This window comes from Sinohyriopsis cumingii, chromosome 11 (genome assembly GCF_028554795.1).
Source record: "Sinohyriopsis cumingii isolate HCF-2022 chromosome 11, ASM2855479v2, whole genome shotgun sequence".
Classification (NCBI taxonomy): Eukaryota; Metazoa; Mollusca; class Bivalvia; order Unionida; family Unionidae; genus Sinohyriopsis; species Sinohyriopsis cumingii.
The window spans coordinates 76,745,672-76,772,328 of NC_142971.1; the positions used below are offsets into that span (position 1 = coordinate 76,745,672).

Sequence of the window (26,657 nt, forward strand, 5' to 3'; positions counted from 1 at the left end):
AAAATTTCTTTGTCAATATGTCTTGCGGATGGCTTGAATTAATGCAAGTTCATATAGTCATAAAATGGTGTTGTGAAACATAACTGTCTTAGTATACAATAAATCAATAATAATAATATTTACAAAGGGTGACTCATTTAGCCAAGGACTGTTCTCCCTATAGGCCCTCTTAAGAAAAGAACAATAATGTGCATTTAATGAAAGATAACAGTAATTACTGTTCATTTTAATTTGTTCAGTATTAAAATAATACATTCCATTATGTATTCAAAACATATACATACTCATGATATTTCTTCTTAAATACTGTAATATTTTCAGCAGATTTTACATACAGTGGAAGTTATTCCACAGTTTTCACCAGAATCTTGGAAACTTTTATTAACTGCTACGTTCTTGCCTTTGGTGCTTTTACTTTTCTGTGTGACACATTCTTTAGTGTTAAAATGGTTTTATGAAACATGCATCCATACAGATCATTGAATACATTGAATAGGTAGATAGCTATTAGTCATAAAATGGCTTTGTGGAACATACTGTCTTGTAGTTAGAAATAATTCAGTCAGTTGTCATAACATGGCTTTTCTTTAATTATACATGGTTTTTGAATATATCTAAGTGGTACCATGGATGGCTTAATGATGTCATGATTGTATAGTATAATTTCATTTAAATATAAAATGGCTTAGTGAACTATATTGGCTTTCAACATGATTACTGCAATATTGCCAAATGAATCTTAAACAAACAATCATTGTGCTGAAACTTATTATGTGAGATGAATTAAAAATCATCTGGAGTCCTTGGCACCATATTCAGGATTTAGGTCATACAATTTTTTTATGTGTTTCGTGGACATGTTACTTAAAGTATATAAAATGTTTGATTTTTTAAAGCCAAACAAGACATGACAGGGTATGTTGAGAATATTTCATGCAGAAAAAAATAAACGAAAAAAGAAAATGAAAGTGAGAAACAGAATGCATGTGGATTCCTATAAATTATTTTCATTTGGCATTTGGAACATCAACCCTTGTAAGAGACTTATTTACTTTAGGCTGCAAGGTGAACACAGATTTTATGTGTGCTGACTTGAAGAAATGTGTCTCTGCCAGTGAGAGATGTAACAAGCATGCCGATTGTGCTGATGGATCAGATGAGAAAAGATGTGGTATGTATTGATATTTAATTTTCTTTATTAGGACATCTTTCAATTAATCCATGTAAATGTATGTAATGGCTCTGCATTGTGACCATAATTACAAAATATAGCAAGCACAATTTAAGACAAATAAAAAATGATTGAGAAACAAACAAACCATTAAGGTTTTTTGAATTACAACAAATGATTCCTCTCTCTGTCAAGTTGTAACTGCCATTACCAATAATAGATCAACCCCTTGTAATAATTGCTTATAAAAAGCCCCAAGCTTCAACAGAACTTGATCTAGGACCTTTTTTAATGAAAATCCGTCTGGTTTTAAGGCCTTTCAAATTTATTTGAATGATGTGTATCTACAATCACATATGACTGGCATAACTAAAAATAGACACACCTTATAGAGACTTGAAAAAAAACATTGAACAAAATTAAACTTTTATGAACAGAATGCTCTTCTACTGCATCAAATATGGACTAGATGACTTAAAATAGACTTCTCAACAGAACTGGAATCCATTTACACGAAGCATTCTAGAATCAAAACTTTTAAAGTTAAATACATTTTTAGATGATATGGCTTTGCACCATCATGTACAGTTTATATTTTCATCTACTCACCAAAATTTGGACCTATTTGTACCAAATTGTTGCACACATAGCATAAGACAATTAAAATATCTACAAATAGAGCTGCCATTATGAACAAATTATAAAAAAAACAAACAGTTACAATTGTACTTCAAAAGCCACAGAACAGGCTATTAAAAAGTGAAATAGTAAGTTTTTTGGCATAAGGCATTTCAGATTTGTGGACGTGATGATGACTAAAATATCGCTCCCTTTGCTGAAAATGGACAAAAAGAAATACCAATGATGTCTCAAACAATGTTAAACAGAATTTGACCAAACTTTAGACAGCATCCTAGGATGAGTGCTTGTCCGATTTATAGAATGATGCCAGTCAGCCCACAAATATGGCTGACATTACTAAAAATAGAGAAACTTTAAAGCTTATAAGAAGTTAAGGAGATATATTTTATTACTTTCACTATTGTCATCAAGGCAGAAAAATAACTTCTCAAACTTGAAAGGAAATTGGCCAACTTTGACTGATCCTTCCTGTCTAAAATTTAACAAATAATGCCATTTATGTATGGTCAAAAGTACTAAGGCAGCAAAACATTTAAAAAGGCAGATTCTCAAAATCCCCAGAATAGATTTGAATGACTTTTGGAAGCCTATTACATTTGTACAGACTGATTTTAGTACACCTTGAAATATGGTCACAGTTAGTAAAAACTATTTCAGTCGGTAGAGCATCTTCAGTTTTACATGGTATGATGAAACTTGATAATCGAATGCATCTACATTAGTACTTCAGTCCCAGAATAGATTTGAATGACTTTTGGAAGCCTATTACATTTGTACAGACTGATTTTAGTACACCTTGAAATATGGTCACAGTTAGTAAAAACTATTTCAGTCGGTAGAGCATCTTCAGTTTTACACGATATGATGAAACTTGATAATCGAATGCATCTACATTAGTACTTCAGTCTCGTCACAAAAATGGGTCAGTATGGCTCATTTCATGTTTCACTAATTTGGTTAATTTCTGTATTAAGTTTGTTACTGTCTATTTATACTTGAATCATCAAACTGGATTGTATGCATTTCACTCTTACAATTGCAACAATAGAAGTTCACATTCATTGCATATTTTACTGCTGGTGGTTGGATGTTTGTATTTCACTCATGACCATGCAAGCTTTTGGCATGTTCTTTGAATACCATCCTAGTTAGTATCATGAAACATTGCGAGAGGATTGACATAAGTAGTCTGACCTATATTTCATGTTGCAGTGACCTTGCCTAAATTTTATGTTGATGTTCTTTTCGACTGCTGTTACTATTCATGATCATGTCGTTTTGAATTGGATGCATTTCTGTTAGAACCTAAGAATTCAAGAAGGTAACGGTGACCACATTTATGTTTAACTAACAACCCTGGTTGAGTAATACCGAAGACTTATAAAATTGATACTAGTAGCTGCCTCACTCAGCATTAAGAGGTTGTGGGTTCGATCCCTGGCCTAGTCATACCAAAGACTTACACAAATGGTACTTACAGCTGCCTCACTTGTCGTTCAGCATTAAGATGTTAGTGTTAAAAGTGGTTGTCCTGGTGTCTGGATAATGTGACTGGGTGGGACATCATGCTACATGTCTGTGGCATGATGCCCCAGTGCAAGACATTACTATAAACTATCACACTGCAGACATCATAGTGATATGAGTGAACAATTGTTAAAGCTATGTTAATATCCAGAAACACACAAAAACACACACTAGTGATTTTGATAAAGTAGACAACAGCTTATATTTTGAACAGTAATATTGAGTTAAAATTTAATGATCTGCATGACTCGCATAATAATTATAATCATTCACCATAACATTGAATAGCATTCCATTTTTAAGATCAATAAATGCATTTGTTCGTTGTGCTGATTGGAGAGTTCTGTAATATCTGATTACTTATTAATTTATTAACTACAATCCCAATCCAATTATGTATTGTTTCTTTCCATAGTATGTAACTATGCCAGCCATATCATTGGCTATTGGTCAGTCAGTGTTGGTTGTTTCAGTTTTTTCCATGTTAGCATCGATTGGTGTCATTTTGTAGCATTTTGATGCAGTTTGGATTAACATTGTATCAAAGAGAAGAGCAAATCAATTAAATGTGGAACAGGCACATATTTACATGAAATCAAACTATTTCAATTATCATGTTATAAATCAGATCACTCATTATTTCTAAGATAACATCAGAACATTTAGAACAAGCCTTTTTAAGTTCATTCTGGAGGAAATGAATAATATTTTCGCGACCACTCCGGTGGCCTATTGGTTAGAGCGTCCGCCTTGGATGTGGGAGGTCATTGGTTCGATCCCCAGCCAAGTCATACCAAAGACTTATAAAAATGGTACTAACAGCTGCCACTCTTGGTGCTCAGCTTCAAGAGGTTAGTGTTAGGACTGCTTGGCCTGATGTTAGGATAATGTGACTGGGTGGGACATCATGCTACATGTCTGCAGCATGATGCTCCAGTGCTTGACATCACTATAAACTGCCACATTGCAGACATCATAGCAATATGACTGAATGTTTTTTACAGCTACAATAAAATTCCAAATCACATCACAATATTTTCGCTTTTCTTCTCTTTACAGCATATGACCAAGAGAAAGTGATAGGTAAGTTTCTAATTCGGTATATGTATCTACCAGTGTAGTTCCTAATCAAATTCGTCATTTCTGCAGCTTCTGATTTGACAAACATTTTGTCGAGGAATTTCCATGTCTTTTACTTTATCGTCCTTAGTGTTCAAGAATTTTCCTTTCCTGCTTTTATGTTCTATAGTTTTATTTGTAGATAAATAATTCCTTCCATTACGGAAAATGAATGTCTCTTTGTTTTTTTATTTCTTATGTAAGAAAAAATTCAAACGAGCTTTATACCCCTGAAATATTGACTTACCAGACAGCATGTAATTGTTTGGATAATATCAAGTTAAAACTGTAAAGTTGAAGATATCCATTTGTTTGCCTAAGTAAAAAGTTCAGATAATTGGCACGTATATATTGTCCTTCACAAATATTTGGTGCTTTCTCATTCACTTGTTCCATTTACTTATTTACTTAATAATTTCTTTGCTCCATTCATTTATTTATTCCAGACAACAAGTATCATTTCTCAGCTGATTTAAGACAGTTGACAATTCCAAATGTTAAGAAGACTGACACAATGTGTCTACAGTGTCTTGTTCATAACTTCCGAGAGTATGGCCCAAATCCGAAACCAGACATTGTGGGGATCACATTTGGGGATGCCTGCCTCACAGTACTTGGTAAGCATCAGGCAGATTTATAGGTTATAATCCTCCCACAGTTTAAAAGTGCATACATTGCAGTTAATGGTAAACAGACAAATAAAGAACAAAAACATTGATTTTGAAACATATTTTTGTAAAAATATGAGCGACAAAAACATAGAATACAGAGAAACTTTTCTGACAAGCAACACAAATATCTCTCTGAGTTGCAGGATTTGAACACAAATAACTTGTAGCCTGTGATTGTATATATTAGTTAAGAAATAATTCAGGTATTTCAAATTTGATTAAAATTAAAACAATTTGATGTCTTAAGGCACAACAACACAAGCAGGTCAGTACAGTGAGCATTGGAGTAAACAGACCTATAGATGTCATCAGAATCTTCTCATGAATGATGTCCGAAAGATACTGTGGATTGTTTAGGCAAGACTTAAAAGAATGGCAGATAACTATCTGTCTTAGTGTTTCATTTCACATTTAAATGAGGCTGAATCAAGCCTGTAATACATCCTGGAGTGCAAAAGGGTACCATTTTAAACAGAACATTGAAACGTTCACAGCTAGAACGATTGCCAATTTCTGAAATATGAATGCTGATTGAAACAAATTTACATATTCCCCCAACAGTCCCCCAGAAATTGATAAATGTCATCTGAATGTTTTCATTACACTAAGAAGCTCAGCCTGATTCAAACAGCTTTTAATAAGAACCTCAAAAATTGGAATCAGTCAAATGGCTCATATTTATACCATTTGATTGGTAATCAGTCTGTCTAATGAAATAACCATTCAAGTGGTAATCAGAATGGGTGAAATGATTAATCGATATGTCATTGTAACCATACTCTATTCATGTAAATACTTGTATCAAGACAAGAGGTGAACGATCGATGCAAAACAAAACTTAACCTAGACAAGTTTTTAGTTCTTTGCAGTTTTATTAACTTGAAAATTCATTTAAAACGTGAATGCAGGCATATGTACTTTCTGTCAGACTAACAAAATACTACTGACAACACCCCTTGAGAAGGTTGTTTGAAATCTCCCTCCTGCTGCCACTTCCGTCCTAATTATTTCATTCCATCAGCATGTTCAGCCACCGCCAACATATATCTGTGAAAACCAGACATTACGGACTTGTTCTTCATATACGAGTTAAATTACTGATCATTAAATTACCACTTGTTACATGAAGCTTCTCTGTTGCTTCACATTAATAACTACAAAGCTAAGTTAACGTCTTTTCTACAGCAGAACTAAATTGTGGACATGAATTGCATAAATGGAGAGGTGATATCTACCTAGTTCTTAATAGAACACGGACTAACCCTTTGTGGTTGAAGACTACATTGGTCCTTTGTTCAAATGAATGTTTTCTTATTCCAAAATTGCAGAAAATACGCATGTACAAGAACAAAATCATCTAATATTAAGTGTTCAGCAGAAGTATCTTCACTTAAAATAGCATAAGCCATGAAAATTGGGCTGTTTAGTATTGCAACAGACAGGAGTAGCGATTAGGACAAAAAGTTATACCCACTCTGTGGAAGAGACTGACATCAAAAAGGGCAGTGTCAGAGTGCTCTTCTTTCATTACCAGAATTAACAGTAGATTCCACTGGAGAAAACATTTTTTTATTTGCTTGATAATGCTTTGAATAAACATAAATTGGCCAAACTATATGGGGTTTTCAGCTGACACTGCATCAGTAATGATTGGAATTCATAAAGAAGTTGCATTTTATATTTTGAAAAATATCTCCATCATTGTACATATCAGGTTGTCTCTGTTATATGATGCACCATGCTGCAGGAAAGGCTGCTGACAAATTTAAAGAGAACTCCTTAAGTATCAAGTTGGCGCTCTACCCGACAATATACTTCATGTGGACAGAGTTTATTTTTTTCATTTTATGTCACAACTAAAAGACACAATAACTGGAAGATATACATTTCCTCTTCTTTGCCAGGCTATAAAGGAATATTGGTTCTTTACCATTCTAATGCTAACTGAGAGATTGTTCAGTATTGTTAACAAAAATAAACTTGAATTCAGATCCAGGCTCTGTAACCCAGCACTTAGTGCTCTACTGGTGTGCAAAACATTCATAGTTTCAGCTGGTACAAAGTGTGTTGAAATACAGTATGAACTGTTATATATACAAAAACTTGAAGCAGTAGTCGATGTTAAAAGTCCAGAGGGATGAATAAATCATTTTGTACATATGCTCATTGAATTATTATCATGTTATATGTGGATTACTCTTTTTCTGCTCGGATTAGTCCTTTTGTCCACATGTTGGCATGTATTCTGCTCCCAGAGTGACTTGTTCTCTATAAGATATCTCTTGCAGATGTTAATTGCATTATTTCATATCTTATGAGGAAAAAAATTGTAATGACTTCCAAATTTAAGTGAAGACATGAAATAAGATGTTTTAAAAGTATTCATACATTGCAAAGAAGGTCCTGATGACGTAAGATTACTCATGCATCTTATCAGATGAAGCAGTTTGAATATACCTGAACATTTAAACTAAAGCTAAAAACTAAGAGTTAGTCTGCTTGGAAGTGATTTCATGTTGTCAAGGATAAGATTATCATGTGAACATATTGTTAAGTCCATGTCTTTTCTGTAATCTGCATTCTGGAAAATACAACCAAGATGTCAACAAATACAATATGGCAACAATACAATATGGCAATACACTACAACTGACAGTCCTCCAAGAAGTGAAACACCAGGAAGTTGATGAGTTCATTGATAATGTATTGCTCAGTATCACAAATAATATTGATATATGGCAGAGGTGTATTGTTTTACCTCTTTAAATTAGTCAAAAATGTCTGCAACTATTTGTGTGGTTATGTGGTAAACAAACTGATAAGATTTAATTAATTCATGTGATACAAATTGACTAAATACAAGCCTATCAAGAAAACAGGAATCCAGCATTTAGAAGTTTAGATATAAATATAAGGTAAAAAACAGAATAGGATTTAGCATTATCTTAATATTTGTCCTGGACTGTATCATTCAATCTATGATGTGCTTCCTCCCACCCCCATTTATCTTCTATGAAAAATGTGTCCACGCCCGCCAGCTCAGTCCAAGAATTGGATACAAAATCTGGAATTGTATTGTGTATTAGCAAATGCCTGTGGCCTCAAAGCCAATGGTGAATATTAAAAAACTATTTTCGGAAATGGTTTTCAAATATCATAGCAAACAAAGCGTGACCATAAGGTTTAGTATGCATGTACATCTTCTTGTTTACTATTATTGTTGTTTACATATTTCTAATTGTTAATTTTATTATTATCATTATTATTATTATTACAGATCCAATCAAGATCTTGTCCAGTTTACCAGATAAGCTGAAGTTACAGCCAGGTGACAGCATCAATTTTACGATCTTAGCTCAAACAGATGCTTTGGAACAGAGTAACCTTCGATATGACTGGTATATTGGGGGAAAAAAATACCCAGATGAGTTCCCATTGGGCACATGGTCAAAAATAATTAACCTCAGCATGGGTAGCACGCATATAGTTATCGACACAAGTACACTTAAAAGCCATGAAGATAGGCAGTTCCAGCAGCTGATGGGGAATCTATCGGTGAGAGTGTACCATGAATTTGACCAAAGAACCATCAGCACGGAACTCTTCACTGAAATTATTTACCCAAGTAAGTTATACAGATTCAATCTCATTCAATCTCATTCAAGTTTCTGTATGTCTCAGTTGAGCTCCATATTTTGCTGTTGTATGTATGACTGCAGCGGATCTGATTCTTGCCATATTGACCTAGATATGCCGCTGTACATATAGTCACCTGATAATAGTGAAGACAGTGCATATCCTGATATGCTGTTGTATGCATAACTATACCATATTCGAGTCTGGCCATATATACCCATACGCATACATTACAACAGCCCGTCAGATTCTAGTGTGTACAAATATTAAAATTAGTTTCTTTATACAGTATATATCTTAATTTGCTTCTGATCGTTTTGGTCTGTGTTATTCAGTATTGGGTGTATATATATTTTAAGTAGTGTACAGAGAATGATTAGTTTTGGTCACAGCATTTCAGTGTTGTGTATAAACATCGTTTGATGCGCTATTGATATTGATCCATACTGCTCAATATTGGTTGTGTACACACACGCATACATATACATGTTTTGTTGTACCAGCACTATAATGTTGTTGGTGTTTTGCTTATATATATGTGTTGTCCATATAGTTTTCAATAATATCAGAGTACTTGGTCATTTCAGTTATATAACAAATCTTGGCAAATAGTTGACGTTTCTTGTTTTTGTTCCAAGTTTGTACTCTAATATCTTTAATGTTGGATGTAGTATGGGTATTCATTTTCTACTTTTTTCAGTCTCGCAGACAGACAACACATACACACATCGTGGAAGTATAGTTTCTTATAAACGTTGAACTTTTTTTGCTTCCTGTAAGAAGAGAATGCAAGTAAAATTTGATTTTACAGTCTTTTCTTTTTGAATATATAATGTATATATATGTTGAGGACTTGAGGAAAGCAAAGGTTTCATTTTAATTGCTCCTCCTGATATGTAAATGAATATGACAAACTGTTCCATGTAAGCAGCAGCAAAACTATTTGGGCAGGACACATTTAATAAACGTCCAAACTTGTTCCCGGGTGATTGCTATCTGGTGGCCTGGTGATCCGAGGTGCTTACTGAGGTCTCACTCCTGTCAATGTGTTTTTGAAACTTGTTGGGTATTTGGGAAAGCTTGTCACTAGCTTCCCATGGGTTGATGCTTCATTCCAGGTTTGTTCCACTAAACATACCAACTGCCATGCATATCATCCGCAGAATTGAATTTAATGCAGCAATTGAAAAAGCAGATATTATAATTTGAATGTGCAAAGAAAAGAATGATTAAATTTCTGAAGACGCCAAAATTAGCAGTTTTAATGTATGCATGTTATAACAGTATTTCACATGTGTTTTTAATTTATAATGCATTGCAGTGTGAATCTTTGGAATGCATGTACAAAAATAACACCTTTTGTGGAAAAGTTTAGAATTTACATGTTTGTGTCTGATTTATTGATGCATTTCATGAAGCATGTACATTTTGATGACCTTTTGTTAAAAACCTATTATCTATAGATGGATAGAATTTAATTTTTGACAGCAACAAATTTTACAGGACCGTTATGAAGATCTGCAAAATTAAATGTAACTGTGTTTTCTTGCCAGCATCTCAACTGAGACTTGCCTACATGTCATGATTGAGACATGGCTACACAGTATGACTTGATTTGAAAGTTGGCAAATTCATTATGCATATAAATATACATGTACATTTTGATGACATTTTTATTTAAAGACATACATCCTAAGATTTTCTATTTTTCTGTTCTTTAAATGAATGATATTATGAAAAGTATAGTACAAATAATGAGTAATTACACGTCATTCAGCTTCATAAAGTGTACAGCTGTCAGTTTAATCAATGAAAATGTAACGATATTCTTGACACGTATATACGGATTGCTAATTAATTATGCGGAAATGGAATTTACCGATATTCCCCAAAGTCGCAGTGTCACGTGACGCGCGTCAACAAATGTGGAAGTCGAGGTAAGCATGTGTTTCTGTTTTGGTGTAATTATTGCCTTATTCTTAATATTTCTAAGTCTGTCCTCCTTAGTTCTTTATAGCCATGCGCAATAAATGTATTGCTTATAGATTTCTCATTTTATATAATAAATTACAAGAAATAGGCCAAAAGGCAATATGATGGAGTATCATGACCATAGGGGTTCCTTTATGGGGCAATTCTCAAAATTCTCATTCCGTATTACTTGTCATGTTTGTTAGATTGCGTGTTATGTTGCAAGATAACCTAACTAAAAATATGATAATTTGTATCATTGTAATCAGAACACTATTAAAAGATCTCGCTGAAGTCGCCTTGTTTGGCTCAGAATGAAGTTGGTTGTCTTGTACATTTGCATTACCACCTCAGGCTCACGTATCTGATACTCTAAATGATTTGCGCATTTGTTTTTACGCTTCAGTAATAATAATAATAATAAATAATAATAGTGCTGTGGGCAAGCTCTATCCTAAATAAATATCCATTTCATGGCTGTGTCAATAAGAAACATGCGGTTCATTGTTATGTGATAAAAGTTTTATTAAACATTTTATTAGCTACCTACCCAGTAAAGAATGATATGTATAGCTGTGTTTAAAAGAAACTGAGACCATTTATTTATATTTTACTACTGGTATTATACAGAAAATTTATTAAAAACATAGAAGGAATTAAGTTGGCTAGAATTGTCATGGGATGCAAAGGTTGTAAGACACAAAAGTATAGGGTGAACATGATTGTATTCTTGTATGTACATATCAAGTAAAATGATAAATAATGCATATTCATATTGAGTTGAGAAAGGAAAAACTTATTGCAGTGTTTCATGAATACAGATCGGTTTGAAAGTATCAACAGAACTACAAACACTAGGATACTATTGTATTCAGCATACCGTATTTACCGTATATGTTGGGACACCGTATTTGTTTGGACACCATAAATTAATTTTAAAAGTAATTTTTTTGTGCACTGTATGTTCTGGGACACATTGTTTTTTTCAAGTCGTAAGTTGTGGGACACCTTTTAAGTCATTCTAAAATTACATGTCGGAAATTGCACTCCAACTGAAATTTTATTTAAAAAAATATGAAACTGTGTACTTGAAATAAATCTCTTTAATCCACTGCAGCAGCATCTCATCAGCATAACCCTTCTCCTGCACACGTAGAATCTATTCTTTTGGTACATGTGTACATTTTTAGCTTTCTTATACCATGAAAAATTGTTAGAGGCAACACACTACCTGAAGCGGAAACTGCAAGGACAAAAGTTAGATTTTTTCAAATCTGCACTAGTTTTGCTAATTCTCACACTTTTGACACCCTTCTTATTGTCAGTCCATCCATGAATGCGATCAAAGTACACTTGAGTTTCATCCATGTTAATGATCATATTGTCGGTGAAATGATCTGTTTTTCTTCTGGCCTTCACAAATTCATGACATGATTTTATTTTCTCCAGATCTTCTGGATGATGCTGGGTCATCGATGTTCGTGCACAAAGCACTAACTATATTGTAAACTTTAAAAACTGTTCCATTGTTTCACTTTATTTAAACATTTTTTGAGAATAGTGGTGAAAGAAACCAAAGTTAGCTTCCATATCTCGGCTGTCTTTGTATATTCAAAGGTAAAATATAAAAAATCAGCACACTTAAAAGAATCCAAGTCTGCTTCTAAGGTCAGCTTTCTTCGCAATAAAATACATTTTTTTTCCTTTGAAAAAATTTGGCTTCTGAGTCCAAAGACGGCTTTCGACGTCGGCTTGCGCTGCAATAAAAATAACCTTTGTCTTTGATGTCCTGTCGGTAAGTTCAAAGACGAAGTTTACTGTTGGCTGCCAGTTGTGTTTATTTACCACCAGGGCTTCTGTATACTTGGCATTTTTAGTAATAATTATTACAAAGGTGCACTGATTTTTGCGGATAAATAGTAATGATACTTTTAAAATTCGTGCCAGCAAAAATATTGTCACTCGCACTCAAGTGAATGTGTTTTCAGATAATGATTTTTATTTGCGAGATACTGTCATACAGTAGACCTGGATATAAATTAATCTTGGCTATGATGCACCTAACACCGGGCCATGCGTTGATTATTTCCCTCTCATTTGCAAAATTGTTTGCTTCTCTTTTGGGCTTCACAAATTCATCACATGATTTTATTTTCTCTGAATATTCTGGGTGATGCTGGGTTATCGACATCTGTGCACAAAGTACTATATTGTCACTTCAAAATTTGTTCCATTGTTTCAATTTATTTTCAACATTCCCATGAATACAGTTGAAAAGGAACAAAAGATTGCTTCCATATCTCAGCCGTCTTTGTATATTAAAAAATAAAATCAGCTCACTTCACAGAATCCAGTAAGCTTCCGATGTCGGCGTGCTTTTTCAATAAAAGATCCTTGTATTGATATCCTTTACCAAACAAATCTAACCAAAGTCGGCTTCTGACATCGGCTTGCTTGCAATAAAAATCACATTTTGTCTTTGATGTTCTGTCGCCAAGTTCATAATTTCATAATTATTAGTCTAAATATGTAATTATGAACTGAAAAAAAGAAATATATAATTTCATTCGTTTTTGCTTAGGTTGTAGCTGTGTTTTCTTGCCAGCATATCAAATGCGACTTGCCTGCATATCGTGATTGAGACATGGCTGCTTAGTGTGACTTTATTTGAAAGTTGGCAAATCCATTATACATATAAATATTTTAACTAGAATGTAAGTGACAGGTTCAAACGTAAACACTTACGTTGAATTTGTGAATAATTGGATGAGGTAGTATATATTCACCTTATTATGTCAGTTCATGTAAATGTGAAACTGGCCTTGGTAATGACAACAATGGAAATGATAGACTGACGGGATATTGATTTTAAGTTAGGACTGATAGATAAAGAAAATGGTGACAACGAATGAATGCAGTGCAAGCAAACCTTTCCCCCAGAACGGTGCTGTTAAATGTACCATGACAAGATCACAGTGCATAAAGCATTATGAACTGACCATACTCAGACTGTCACAAGCTTAGGTCATGCATGCAGGCAAGTAACTTGCAAACTGGAGCTTGTCTGAATCAGACTGGAGTTTTGTCCTGGGGGTCATGCAGTAAAGTCCTAATAATGATTAAAATCCACTCTCAGTATCTAAGCTTGGACTTAAACAATCAGTAATCTTTCCTGTGTATTAATACTGCAATGAAAATGTAAATAAGAAGTTAAAATATAAATAATTGGTCTTTATTTGATGATTCTTGCTTTAAAAATAAGCTTTTCACATTATCATTTCTTTTTGACAGTGTATTGTCTGAAATAATGAGGGAGGAGAGGAGCATTTATGTACTAGAAGCCTGCAGTACAAATCATTGCCAAAGGCACTTCTTAAATGCTTTCTTTGCCAGATGCATTGTTTTAAAACGAATATCCTTGCCAGTTAAGAGATTACACCATTGTTAGCAAGTGTGGCTATTGGTAGTACCAATATGAATTCAGATGCATTGTTTTAAAATGAATATACTTGCCAGTTAAGAGATGTGAATATTGGTAGCAAGTGTGGCTATTGGTAGCAAGTGTGATTATTGGTAGCAAGTGTGGCTATTGGTAGCAAGTATGGCTATTGGTAGCAAGTGTGATTATTGGTATCAAGTGTGGTTATCGGTAGCAAGTGTGGCTATTGGTAGCAAGTGTGATTATTGGTAGCAAGTGTGACTATTGGTAGCAGGTGTGATTATTGGTAGCAAGTGTGGTTATTGGTAGCAAGTGTGCCTATTGGTAGCAAGTGTGATTATTGGTAACAAGTGGGGCTATTGGTAGCAAGTGTGGCTATTGGTAGCAAGTGTGATTATTGGTAGTTTTATTTAAAACCTGTTATCTACAGATTGTTAGAATTAAAATTTTTGACAGCAACAAATTGTACAGGACTGAGACTTGCCTGCATATCATGATCGAGACATGGCTGCTTAGTGTGACTTGATTTGAAAGTTGGCAAATCCATTATACATATAAATATTTTGACTGGAATGTAAGTGACAGGTTCAAATGTAAACACTTATGTTAAATTTGTGAATAATTGATTCAGGTAGTATATATTAACGTTATTGTGTCAGTTCGTGTAAATGTAACACTGGCCTTTGCATTGACAAAAACTGAAATGATAGACTGACAGGATATTGATTTTAAGATAGGATTGATAGATGAAAGAAAATGGTGACAACGGAAGTGCAAGTAAACCCCCAGAAAGGTGCTGTTAAATGTACCATGACAAGATCACAGAGCATGAAGCATTATGAACTGACCATAATCAAACTTTCACAAGCTTAGGTCATGCCTGCAGGCAAGTAACTTGCAAACTGGAGCTTGTCTGAATCAGATTGGAGTTTTGTCCTGGGGGGTCATGCAGTGAAGTCCTAATAATGATTAAATGAAACCTACTCGTCCACTGTCAGTATCTAAGCTTGGACTTAGGCATTCATGAATCTTTCTTGTGTATTAATACTGCAATAAAAATGTAAATAAGAAGTTAAAATATAAATAATTGGTCTTTATTTGATGATTCTTGCTTTAAAAATGAGCTTTTCACGTTATCATTTCTTTTTGACAGTATATTGTGTGAAATAATGAGGGAGGAGAGGAGCATTTATGTACTAGAAGCCTTCAGTACAAATCATTGCCAAAGGCACTTCTTAAATGTTTTATTTGCCAGATGCATTGTTTTAAAACAAATATCCTTGCCAGTTAAGAGATTACGCCATTGTTAGCAAGTGTGGCTATTGGTAGCACCAACATGAATTCAGATGCATTGTTTTAAAATGAATATACTTGCCAGGTAAGAGATGTGATTATTGGTAGCATGTGTGATTATTGGTAGCAAGTGTGGCTATTGGCAGCAAGTGTGATTATTGGTAGCAAGTGTGGCTATTGGTAGCAAGTGTGATTATTGTTAGCAAGTGTGGCTATTGGCAGCAAGTGTGATTATTGGTAGCAAGTGTGGCTATTGGTAGCAATTGTGGCTATTGGTAGCAAGTGTGGCTAGTGGTAGCAAGTGTGGCTATTGGTAGCAAGTGTGGCTATTGGTAGCAAGTGTGATTATTGGTAGCAAGTGTGGCTATTGGTAGCACCAACATGAATTTAGATGGATATTCACTTTAAAAAGTTTTAGTTGAATAAGTGTTCTCAGAATGGTGCACAGGATCAAGATCTGCTGGGCATAGGATAAAACATTGCAGAAAGCCTGTGATATCACATTATAGCTGCAATACTGTATCAATATAGCCCTTATTATGAGATAGCATGTTACTAAGGGATGTCATTTTTGGGAGCCATTATTCATCCTATTTGACAAAGACATTCACTCAGAAACTGGTTCTCTTATTTTAGGTGTATCATTTGTCTCATATTGCATTGAAAACATTGCAGTTACATGTTAGATAAATTTAAAGAAAAAATGAACTTATTAATTATTGTATACTTCTATAATTTCAGCTCCTGCTCCAGTGATAGTTGCTGAATTAGATCTTTGGTACATCGCACTTATCATCGGCATTCTTGTTCTGTTCATCATTGTTGCTCTTATTGTTTGTTATCTCCATAGAAACCGTGGCGGTAATTACCCAGGTGTGTATAATATCTAGCTATCTTTAAATTTAGTAATATTGTCATCAAAAGAATATCATGGGCATGAGGCTTAATAAAGACACTGAAATATTTGACAATTTGCTGAGAAATAATTGTTAAATGGTTAGAAGGTGACCAATACATCATTTCTTTAAGATTTCATTTTCTTTGCCTCCCATTTACACTGCTACTGTTGAACCATAGAAGAAAAGTTGAGACAAGCTAATAATTTTTTGTCATTACTTTAGTAACCAAATTTGTATATATGAGAAAAGAATGGATCCAAATCAAACCCCGACTGCTTTTTTGCATGGCCTGTTCGAGCCCAGACATGGGAACTACAACATGCATCTTAACATTCTGTCCATCTTATCCCTCCATCCATCTAGCTTAAATCGACTTGAACTTAAATATCATAATGGATAATATGTTTTAAGTTTTTCATCTTGTGTATAATATGTGACATTAAGAATATCTTGAGCTGATTTTTAAGGCCATTTTCATCTGATTTGTTCTTTTTTGGTCCTTGTATTGTCCTTTTTGTTTTTGTTACATTGATGTGGAAATAAAATCATGACCTGAGGCTGAAACTTAATTAAAATGATTATAATCTCACCCACTATCTACCCATTAGACCTATACCTACTGGACACTACCCATTTGATTTATACCTACTGGACACTGCCCATTAGACCTATACCTACTGGACAATACCCATTAGACCTATACCTACTGGACACTACCCATTTGAGCTATACCTACTGGACACTACCCATTTGATCTATACCTACTGGACACTACCCGTTAGACCTATACACTACCCATTAGATCTATACCTACTGGACACTATATACCCATTAGACCTATACATACTGGACATCTGAATCCATTATATACCCATTAAACCTATACATACTGGACACTATCTACCCATTAGACCTATACCTGCTGGACACTACCCATTAGACCTATGCCTACTGGACAATATCTACCCATTAGACCTATGCCTAGTTTCAAACCAGTATTCCTTTTTCTTGGATTCACCATAATTTGTCTTGTGTTATAGACAGGTCAACAGACAGGTCATTCTTGTTAACAAATATTTAGGCATTTACTAGGCAGTCCAGTAATGAGCAGAATAAGGAGTAAAATAATGGCTTTGTTTCTGTTATTCAGTGGACAAGAAGGAACACCAGGCAGGTCATGACCCTGAACAGGAACTCAAGGACAGTGGATTCCACGATGTTGGCAGAGTGTAAGTAATGCATGACATCTCATCTGATTCAGTAGTTAAGAAGACATTGGCGTCATTTTCTTGGCATCATTTTATGTCAGCAATGGTAGAATTATTGTCCAGCGCTATACATTATAGAATGATAGCAGTTGTCAAGTATTTATCCTACACTGCATTAGAGATTGGTTGCTACGGTAATGTTATTTTCCTCTGCTGTGCATTTTAAGATGATAGGAATGGTAATGTTATTATCCTAAACTGTGATCATACAATCGGTGTTTCACATGCTGGATTTGTGACCAAGGGGTGATGGATTCATATCATACCCAGATAAGCCCCAATATAATTCCTTGGTGTATCACCAGGTGAGGCGTTTTGCCCCAGTTGCCTTGGCATAATTATAATCTTTGATGTGTTGATGAGCCATTGAGCACAGTCAATAAGTCATGCAGATTTGTTCTTGAGAATTGGCATGTTCTGTATATGATGATGGATCTCAGTGTGGAAGAAAACCATCTTACATGAATGTGCCAGACCTTTTGCGTATTTCAACATTCCATTTCTACAGGCATGGAAAAGTTTCTGTGTCTTGTTATTTGGTATCTTGTTTTTAGAAAGAAATGGTCTATATTGTCCATCGACTATTGCCGTGAAACTTTGCACTCCTTCATCACATGGTCTAGTTGGCCTTAAGTGACAAAGGTGCTGCTCGGACATGTAAATATGGCAACATAAGGGTTGGTGATTCTTCCTGAGCTATTCCTGGGTTTTCCACCATGGTAGCCATCTTGAAAATTTTGTCACATCTTATTTTTGTTTTAGCGAAAGACTTTTGATATCGTGGAAATCAAAATGGTGCCAATCAGACATCCATTTTTAACACTGTCCCAGCCATCTTTAAAATCATGTCACTATTCCAGTTAAATATGAAGGCATGTTGACTTGGGGGTTTTCACAAGAGGACTTGTTCTAATGCAAATGGTGATTTGGTGTCCAATGTGGTCACCATGGTTTGCTTAAAATTATAAAGTGTATACAATTCTTCCATGGAAAATAATTTATTCAAATATAAAGTCGGATTTTACTCTTAAATCCTATGTATGGTTCAGATTAATGTTAAAATTAACACACTTCACTGTGTGGCTTTGGTATATGCATATAATGTATAGGAACAGACACTGAAGTAAAGGGTGAACAAGTTTTGACTATGGGCTATGGGCATTTAAATGTATAAAAATCAAACCTTTCATAATAATGACTATTGGATTCATCTTTTATGAAAAGTTAAAGGAATCGGAACTCTCTTTTTTGCATTACAGGTTGAGTTTAATTTTATTGAACCCCAACATTTGCATTTTGTTTTTTAATGCATTTATAGAGGCAAACAGAAATTAGAATGAAATAATGGGCAGACATAAATTTGAATGAAATACGGGACAGTCAGAATCGAGTGAAATATCGGGCAAGCATACATTTGAATGAAATATGGTGGATATAATAATATTGAAATATATAATAAATGTAAAAAAGAACGAAATACTGAGTAGATGTGAACTAATATGAATTATAGGGTAGAAAAAAATTGAATGAAATATTCAGTAGACATTAATTCAAATGAAATATAAGTATATTTAAATCAGAATACAGTATAGGGTAGATATAAACAAGAATGAAATATGGGCTAGATACAAATTAGGATAGATTTAAAACAAAATGCAGATATTTGGTAGCCAATAACAAGAACTAAATCACAGGTAGATATAAACCATAATACAGTATAGGGTAGCCTTTAGCAGGAATAAAATCACAGGTAGATATAAATCTGAACACAGTACTGGGTAGATGTTATCAAGAATGAATTAAGGGCTAGATATAAATTTAAATTAAATCTAGGTTTGATATAAATCAAGATACAGTATTGGGTAGGCCTTCACTAGAATGAGATAAAGGGTAGATATAAATTAGAATGAAATCTGGGGTGGATATAAATCAGGATACAGTATAGGGTAGGCCTTCACTAGAATTAGATAAAGGGTAGATATAAATTAAAATGAAATCTGGGGTGAATATAAATCAGGATACAGTATAGGGTAGGCCTTAACTAGAATGAGATAAAGGGTAGATATAAATTAGAATGAAATCTGGGGTGGATATAAATCAGGATACAGTATAGGGTAGGCCTTAACTAGAATGAGATAAAGGGTAGATATAAATTAGAATGAAATCTGGGGTGGATATAAATCAGGATACAGTATAGGGTAGGCCTTAACTAGAATGAGATAAAGGGTAGATATAAATTAGAATGAAATCTGGGGTGGATATAAATCAGGATACAGTATAGGGTAGGCCTTAACTAGAATGAGATAAAGGGTAGATATAAATTAGAATGAAATCTGGGGTGGATATAAATCAGGATACAGTATAGGGTAGGCCTTAACTAGAATGAGATAAAGGGTAGATATAAATTAGAATGAAATCTGGGGTGGATATAAATCAGGATACAGTATAGGGTAGGCCTTAACTAGAATGAGATAAAGGGTAGATATAAATTAGAATGAAATCTGGGGTGGATATAAATCAGGATACAGTATAGGGTAGGCCTTAACTAGAATGAGATAAAGGGTAGATATAAATTAGAATGAAATCTGGGGTGGATATAAATCAGGATACAGTATAGGGTAGGCCTTAACTAGAATGAGATAAAGGGTAGATATAAATTAGAATGAAATCTGGGGTGGATATAGATCAGGATACAGTATAGGGTAGGCCTTAACTAGAATGAGGTAAAGGGTAGATATAAATTAGAATTAAATCTGGGATGGATATAAATCGGGGTACAGTATAGGGTAGGCCTTAACTAGAATTAGATAAATGGTAGATATAAATTAGAATGAAATCTGGGGTTAATATAAATCAGGATACAGTATAGGGTAGGCCTTAACTAGAAGGAGATAAAGGGTAGATATAAATTAGAATTAAATGTGACATTAATGTATATCCTCTCGCTTTCAGCAATGACAGCTATGATGACGAAAAGCCACCCAAAGATGACATCTCCCTCCCCGAGAGTGTTAACTATGACAGTGATGACATGACCGAAGAATATGGTGGGGACTTTGATGTCTCAAAATTCAATGAGGATGGGTCATTTATTGGATTGTATGGAGAGAAGAGAGGAGGAGGAGGTAAAGGCGGGAATAAACCAATGCCTCCATCGCAATCAGAAGTTTAGCAGACGTGTGTTGTGTCATTGGGATCAATATCATAGTTTATTGTGTCATTCAAAACATTTCTGACTGCTCAATTATGCAAGTATGATGAAGATGTTGCTGCAGTGAAATTGTCAAATTCAATAACTGCATTGTAATGAGAACATTTGGTTGAATATAGAACAAGAGAATTGCAGTGAGTTTAGGTACATGAAAGATGGTATATTTCTATCAATGATGGGTGTGAACATAAGCCACTTTTGAAATCATTTGACAGCATATTGCTCATTCCCGTTTCATTTTAGATATTTTTTATTATGATTGAAGAGATCAAGCAAAAAAATGTATTTCCAACTGTTACTAAATTGAAGAATAATGTTTATTCAGAGGTTATATTGTACAAAAATTATCGCACACCAAACAACATTTTAAAACCAATAAACTATGAATGAATCCAGTACAGAAGTTGCAAATAACCTATACATAGAAGCTCTAAACACGTAGAAGTCTTTATATTTTTGTTGGCACAAATATTTTATCTTTGGCTCTCATCATAGCCCTGTACAGATGCATCATTTCCAGGCAGTCACCTTTGTACATTTACATTTTGAAGAAATGTGTAATTACTTTGTATTTAGCTATTCTGGGAGTATGATGTCGGTGATAAGTGTAAGTATATTCAATATTACTCCACGTGTTTATATTTGTAAGTAAAATTTTTTGGATAAAGCAGATGTTATTTACTAATAATCAATGCATATATATATTTCAAATCCCAATCTAAAAATAGCATTTGCTTTCAGTTTTTTTTATATAAATCTTAACGGTACTCTTTTTTTTTTTTTTTTAATTCATAAATTTATTCTTTGATTGATTCATTCTCATTCTATTCATAGTCCCTTTGCATATCGTTTTAGTAATCGATGAATATATTGCATCCATATTTTTCAAACTCCGTACAGGCAGTCGTTGTATGTCCTTGAAGCTTCGCATAACTAATGACCATCCTTCCTAGTACAAGTCCCATTATATTTTGTATGCCAATGCACTTGATGCTGTCAACTGAGGCCACATTTCTAAATGAAATTTTCTTCTTTGTTTTTAAAAATGTCTGGGAGTTTTATATTTTCATTTTGATGGCAGTTTGATTTATCATGATTTTGCAGGAAGACTTCATTGTAAAACGTTTGTTCAGCATTTTTTGTAACCATTTGAATGAACAATGTGTGAATAATGTTAATGTGATCATTATGTATCGATCTCATCTTTGAGTGGATAGACCCTTCTGTAACAAGTGATATCATTGGACTACACAACATTGAAGACTACAAAGATGCTAAGGTCTGATTTATGTTACGTGATATTGATTTTTTAATGCATGTAGATAAAAATAACTCGTGCAAGGTTCTTTAATTTTTTATAGGTTGATATAAGCATATTTATTCCACCTGTGTAATTTGATGATGCATTGAATGATTAGATGAAACTGGCATATAATAGAAGCATGTATAAGTAATGTTAACATCTACATAAAATTATGTACATTTAGATTACTATTTTCAGATCTAGAAACATAATCAGCTGTTGGCTAGTAAAAGAGATGAGCTTCTTTAAGTAACTTTTCACATGTTATCTAATTAATGAAATGCATTCCAACATTATGTGTATAATTGTAAGTCACAGGCATATTCCAGGAATTTTTTTATGATTTTGCTCACAGCCCAGGATTTGCATTGTTTATCAAAATGTTTTGGTAGCTCCTATGATTGTAATTTCATTAGCCTCCTTGAAATAGGTTTCTGCAACCTAATTATTGTTCTTATGAGCTGCAATATCATGTAAATCATTGAAAGGAAAATGACAAGGCCATTTATATCATTGACTGGCATCCAGGTTGTTGAGTGGTGTATGGTATTAACTTTCACATGTCACTCACATCTCACCTCCGATCACACAAACTCTCAGCTCAATCAATGTGGATATGTGAGAAAACTTGCCACCAACTTATATCATTGGCTCTTGCCATGTGTTTCCTTCACTAAATATGCCAGCTGCCAGATATAGCTTATCTTGTGCTGAAAAATATTGTTAAACCCAACAAAAATAAAATTGTTTCATTTATATGAATATTTATTAACCACTGACAACATAATCTGTAATAGGCTCTTTTTTTCATGTGGTCACATGTTGCCACCTATATTTTCATTAAATTGTTCCATTTTTTCATGGGGTGACTACTGTCCCAATAACATATTTAATTAGTATGACATTGGAATAACTGTTTCATACATGGTTAGATGTGATATCATAATTTTATTTCTTGTCTGTACGCTAGAATTAATTTAATATTGAACATATCTGCTACATTTGTGAACATGCTACATTTTAAGATTATAACTTTAACTGTTTAAGGCATTGAAAGAATAAGGTATGTGTTTAGCATTTGAAGGCAAAATAGTCCAAAAATATTAAATTTTATTATTGTACAATAATGAAGAGATCCTGTCCTTAGTGTGAATAGACAAAGAAAATTTAGTGCAGGATGGTAACACTTTAAGGAAGTACAAATTTAGATGGAGATTATTCACTACCTTCATACAACAACAGTCTTGGAGAAATTGTTATAAATGGTACAGAACATTAAATCAATACTATTCCTAAACATTCATATCACAGTTACTATCCTTGTTTATTTGTATCATACAATTTTCCATTACTTCGGGGAAGTATTAGATGGCTTTTGAAGAGATGCTTCATTGTCAGTCATAAATCATCAGGTCTCTTTAAATTGATATAGCCTGGAAGGGCATGGTTGCCATAATCACTGAAGTTAAAATGCTTAAACAGGGAAAATTAGGAGCATTAATGTATTGTTGCTAACGAATGTGAAACGTGAAATATTTATTTCTAATTATTTTGTGTTTCTGTGTAACTTGATCTGCAAGTAATGTTTAGGTACATTTGTACCTGTCTGCTCTTTTCATCTTAATTCAGACCCAATTTATTTTAACATTTAGTTTTTTTGTACTCGCAGCAAACAAAGTTTGATGAGGCTGTCAGCTTGTCGGTCTGACCGAAGCAAAGTTTTGTTGAATTAATATCTGCTGGTATGTTTGTTTTTGTCATGACTTGACAATATCCTGTTAAAAATGGAGTCTTTCTGATAGCACCATAATATTTGCAAAGTAAGAATATTGCATTTAAATAATAAACAATTTTTGTTGTTGTTGGGTGGTGCATATTCATTTTAGATGTTAAAAATTTAAGAAATATTTTGGATTTTACACTTTTTGGTCTTGGACAGTTAATAAGTGCTGAATATAGTTCATCATTGTAAACTACATTCAGTTGTGTATATGCTGCAATAATCGTGACTGAAAGGAGAGTAGAACATTTTGTCATGCATGTCTGATTCAGACCAGAAGAATAATAGTGAAATCGACAGGAGAGTAAAACATTTTGTCATGAATGTTTGATTCAGACCAGAAGTATAATAGTGAAATCGACAGGAGAGTAGAACTATTTGCAACGAGTGTCTGATTCACATGGTAGATATAATGCTTTCTGAACTGTTCAGACAAGAAACTATATTTTCAGATTAATAAGTCAATTTTTTAATTCTTTTGATTGTTTAAAGTTACTTGACATGAAGTTAAATTTGGTTAAATAACTTCCTAATCCCAGAGTAAATTTACAAAGAGGTCATGTACAAAGTGTTTATGTACATATGCATTGTACTTTGGTTATGCTTTTTTCTGCATATAATAAGATTGCTTTTGTTCACATAGGTACTTTTAGTAAGTTCTGTCACAGGTAAGCTTTTGAAACTTGTATTATTATAATTTTATGGCTTTATATAGTAACATTTTAAATGCATTAATAATGACTTTCTGATTTGTGTGTTTGTAATTGTATGGTATGTAATTGAATAAATACTGTTTTTTCATTTTTGTATTATCTGTAGTTTGTAACATTTTGATGTCATTCTTCTTCTTTCTCTGCACTCTTAAAGTGAGAAATTTCAGGCTCAACATGTATGTAAATTATGTTACTTAAATAATGGGTGTTTTTTTATTTGCTGTTATTTTCAACATATGTGTTCCTTTGATCATCTGTGAAAATCATTATGTTTATGGTATCCATTTCCATGGTTACCACATTCCATTTCATTGAGCTATTGTTAACATACCAACTTGGGAGAGCATAACTAAATAACCAATAATTAGAGGTTGTCATTGTTATATTTTACATTATCCTTTTTTATTGTTGGCCAGGTTAATGTTATGCCCTCCGTGTATATATAAATGTTATTTATTTATATTTTGTACACGTGCGAAAGGTGATTTAACCTGGTCTTTTTTTTTGACCAGTTCTTTTTGTAGAAAAAAATAAAAACAGGAGCTTTCATGATAGTTGACTTTTTGTTAACACATATTGATGAACATTACTCCATCTCAACCCTAAGGTGTCTTGGCCATTTCATCTGTAAATATATTTTCCTGAGCAAAAGGTAAGATGGGTCCATTGTAAAAAGGGGTGTGAAGGTTAACATTGACAGGGTAATTGCCCATGTATTTACCAAGTACTTTAGCCACCTTAATGAATTGAGTCAGACTTGTCCCATTCCAAGGACGTCTTTTTGGCTCATAATCATATATACAGTTTCTGCGGAAAGTATAGGCATTACTGGCTCTGATTTATGTATTATGCACGAATGGACTGAGGTCATTACTGCTTTAAATGGTTATTCCAGGAGTACAACCTGAAGACTGAATCTCGTCCAATCAAGTTCTAATGTAGTTGATAGCTGTGATGTTTCATTCAGACACTATAAACTGCCACATTGCAGACATCGTAGCGATATGACTGAAAAATTGTTAAAGCTACGTTAAAAATCCAAATAACATCACACAGACACTCTTCGAATCTCCTTATTATGACCACAGTATGTTGCTCTGCATATGGGATGCCTTGTTACCATCTATACTGTGGGACAGTTGGTACATAAAGGGGAAGTTTGTCAAGCATAAGGTATTAACGCAAGTAGTATATAAATGAGTTGTGGAGCATGTGTTATTTCAGTTGATATGTTCATATCTCCCCTCTTACCTCTTCAAGACTTTTGACTAATGACTTACAGTCGATAGGTGGTTTATTATACCAGTCCAGGGTTGAATAATTGATGACTATCGTCTCATAATCTACAATTAATAGAGGTTATTAATTAATTTATGATTATTATCTCCTGATCTACAGCCGATACAAGGTATATTATTTAAATCAAGGGGCAAGTAAGGTACGTAATGTCATTTTGTCGATTGTCATGTGGGAATTTCTCAAACAAATTTGACTAAAATATATGTAATTTTGAGCTCTAGTTTACTCTATTGTTTTTGCTCAGGTTTAAAAGTTTGTTTCTTTGATTTTAAATTTCGTAAATATTTTTATACATTAGAATATATTTTTGTATTCAAATGATCTTGGTTGGGGCCTGCAGCATATTTCAGTATCAGTTGCACCGATGAAATGAAGCAATACATATTGGTAAAGCATTGTTTTGTTTGTAGTTGGCAGTTAAGGTGGTAAAATCCATAATTTTCTCTGTAGTAGCTTGCTTTGCCTTCCAATATTCTATAAATATTTATGTATGATTGTATCCTACACTGATAAGATACCTACTATATATATATATATATATATATATATATATATATATATATATATATATATATATATATGTATGTGTGTGTGGGTGTGTGTGTGTATAAGTTTTCACCGTTTCACTAAATAAAGCTGGTTGTAATCGTATATGCTAACTTTATGTTTAAGGAGAACGTCTGTAGACAAACAGTTAATAAAGAAAGCTTCTCAA

General features: G+C 33.6%; 1 protein-coding gene across 6 annotated transcripts in view; it reads left to right on the forward strand.

Moving 5' to 3' along the window:
• LOC149788790 (uncharacterized) overlaps nucleotides 1-26,657 on the forward strand; it is a 90,994-nt gene extending 64,337 nt beyond the window's left edge. For all 6 annotated transcript variants that reach the window (XM_089974896.1, XM_089974898.1, XM_089974901.1 and 3 more), the window contains 7 exons: nucleotides 1,058-1,171; nucleotides 4,400-4,423; nucleotides 4,906-5,076; nucleotides 8,408-8,755; nucleotides 16,211-16,342; nucleotides 17,519-17,597; nucleotides 20,589-26,657. In XM_089974896.1, coding sequence (XP_089831022.1) covers nucleotides 1,058-1,171; nucleotides 4,400-4,423; nucleotides 4,906-5,076; nucleotides 8,408-8,755; nucleotides 16,211-16,342; nucleotides 17,519-17,597; nucleotides 20,589-20,808 — 1,088 coding nt within the window. In that variant the 3' untranslated portion in view covers nucleotides 20,809-26,657. The remainder of the gene's footprint in view (nucleotides 1-1,057; nucleotides 1,172-4,399; nucleotides 4,424-4,905; nucleotides 5,077-8,407; nucleotides 8,756-16,210; nucleotides 16,343-17,518; nucleotides 17,598-20,588) is intronic.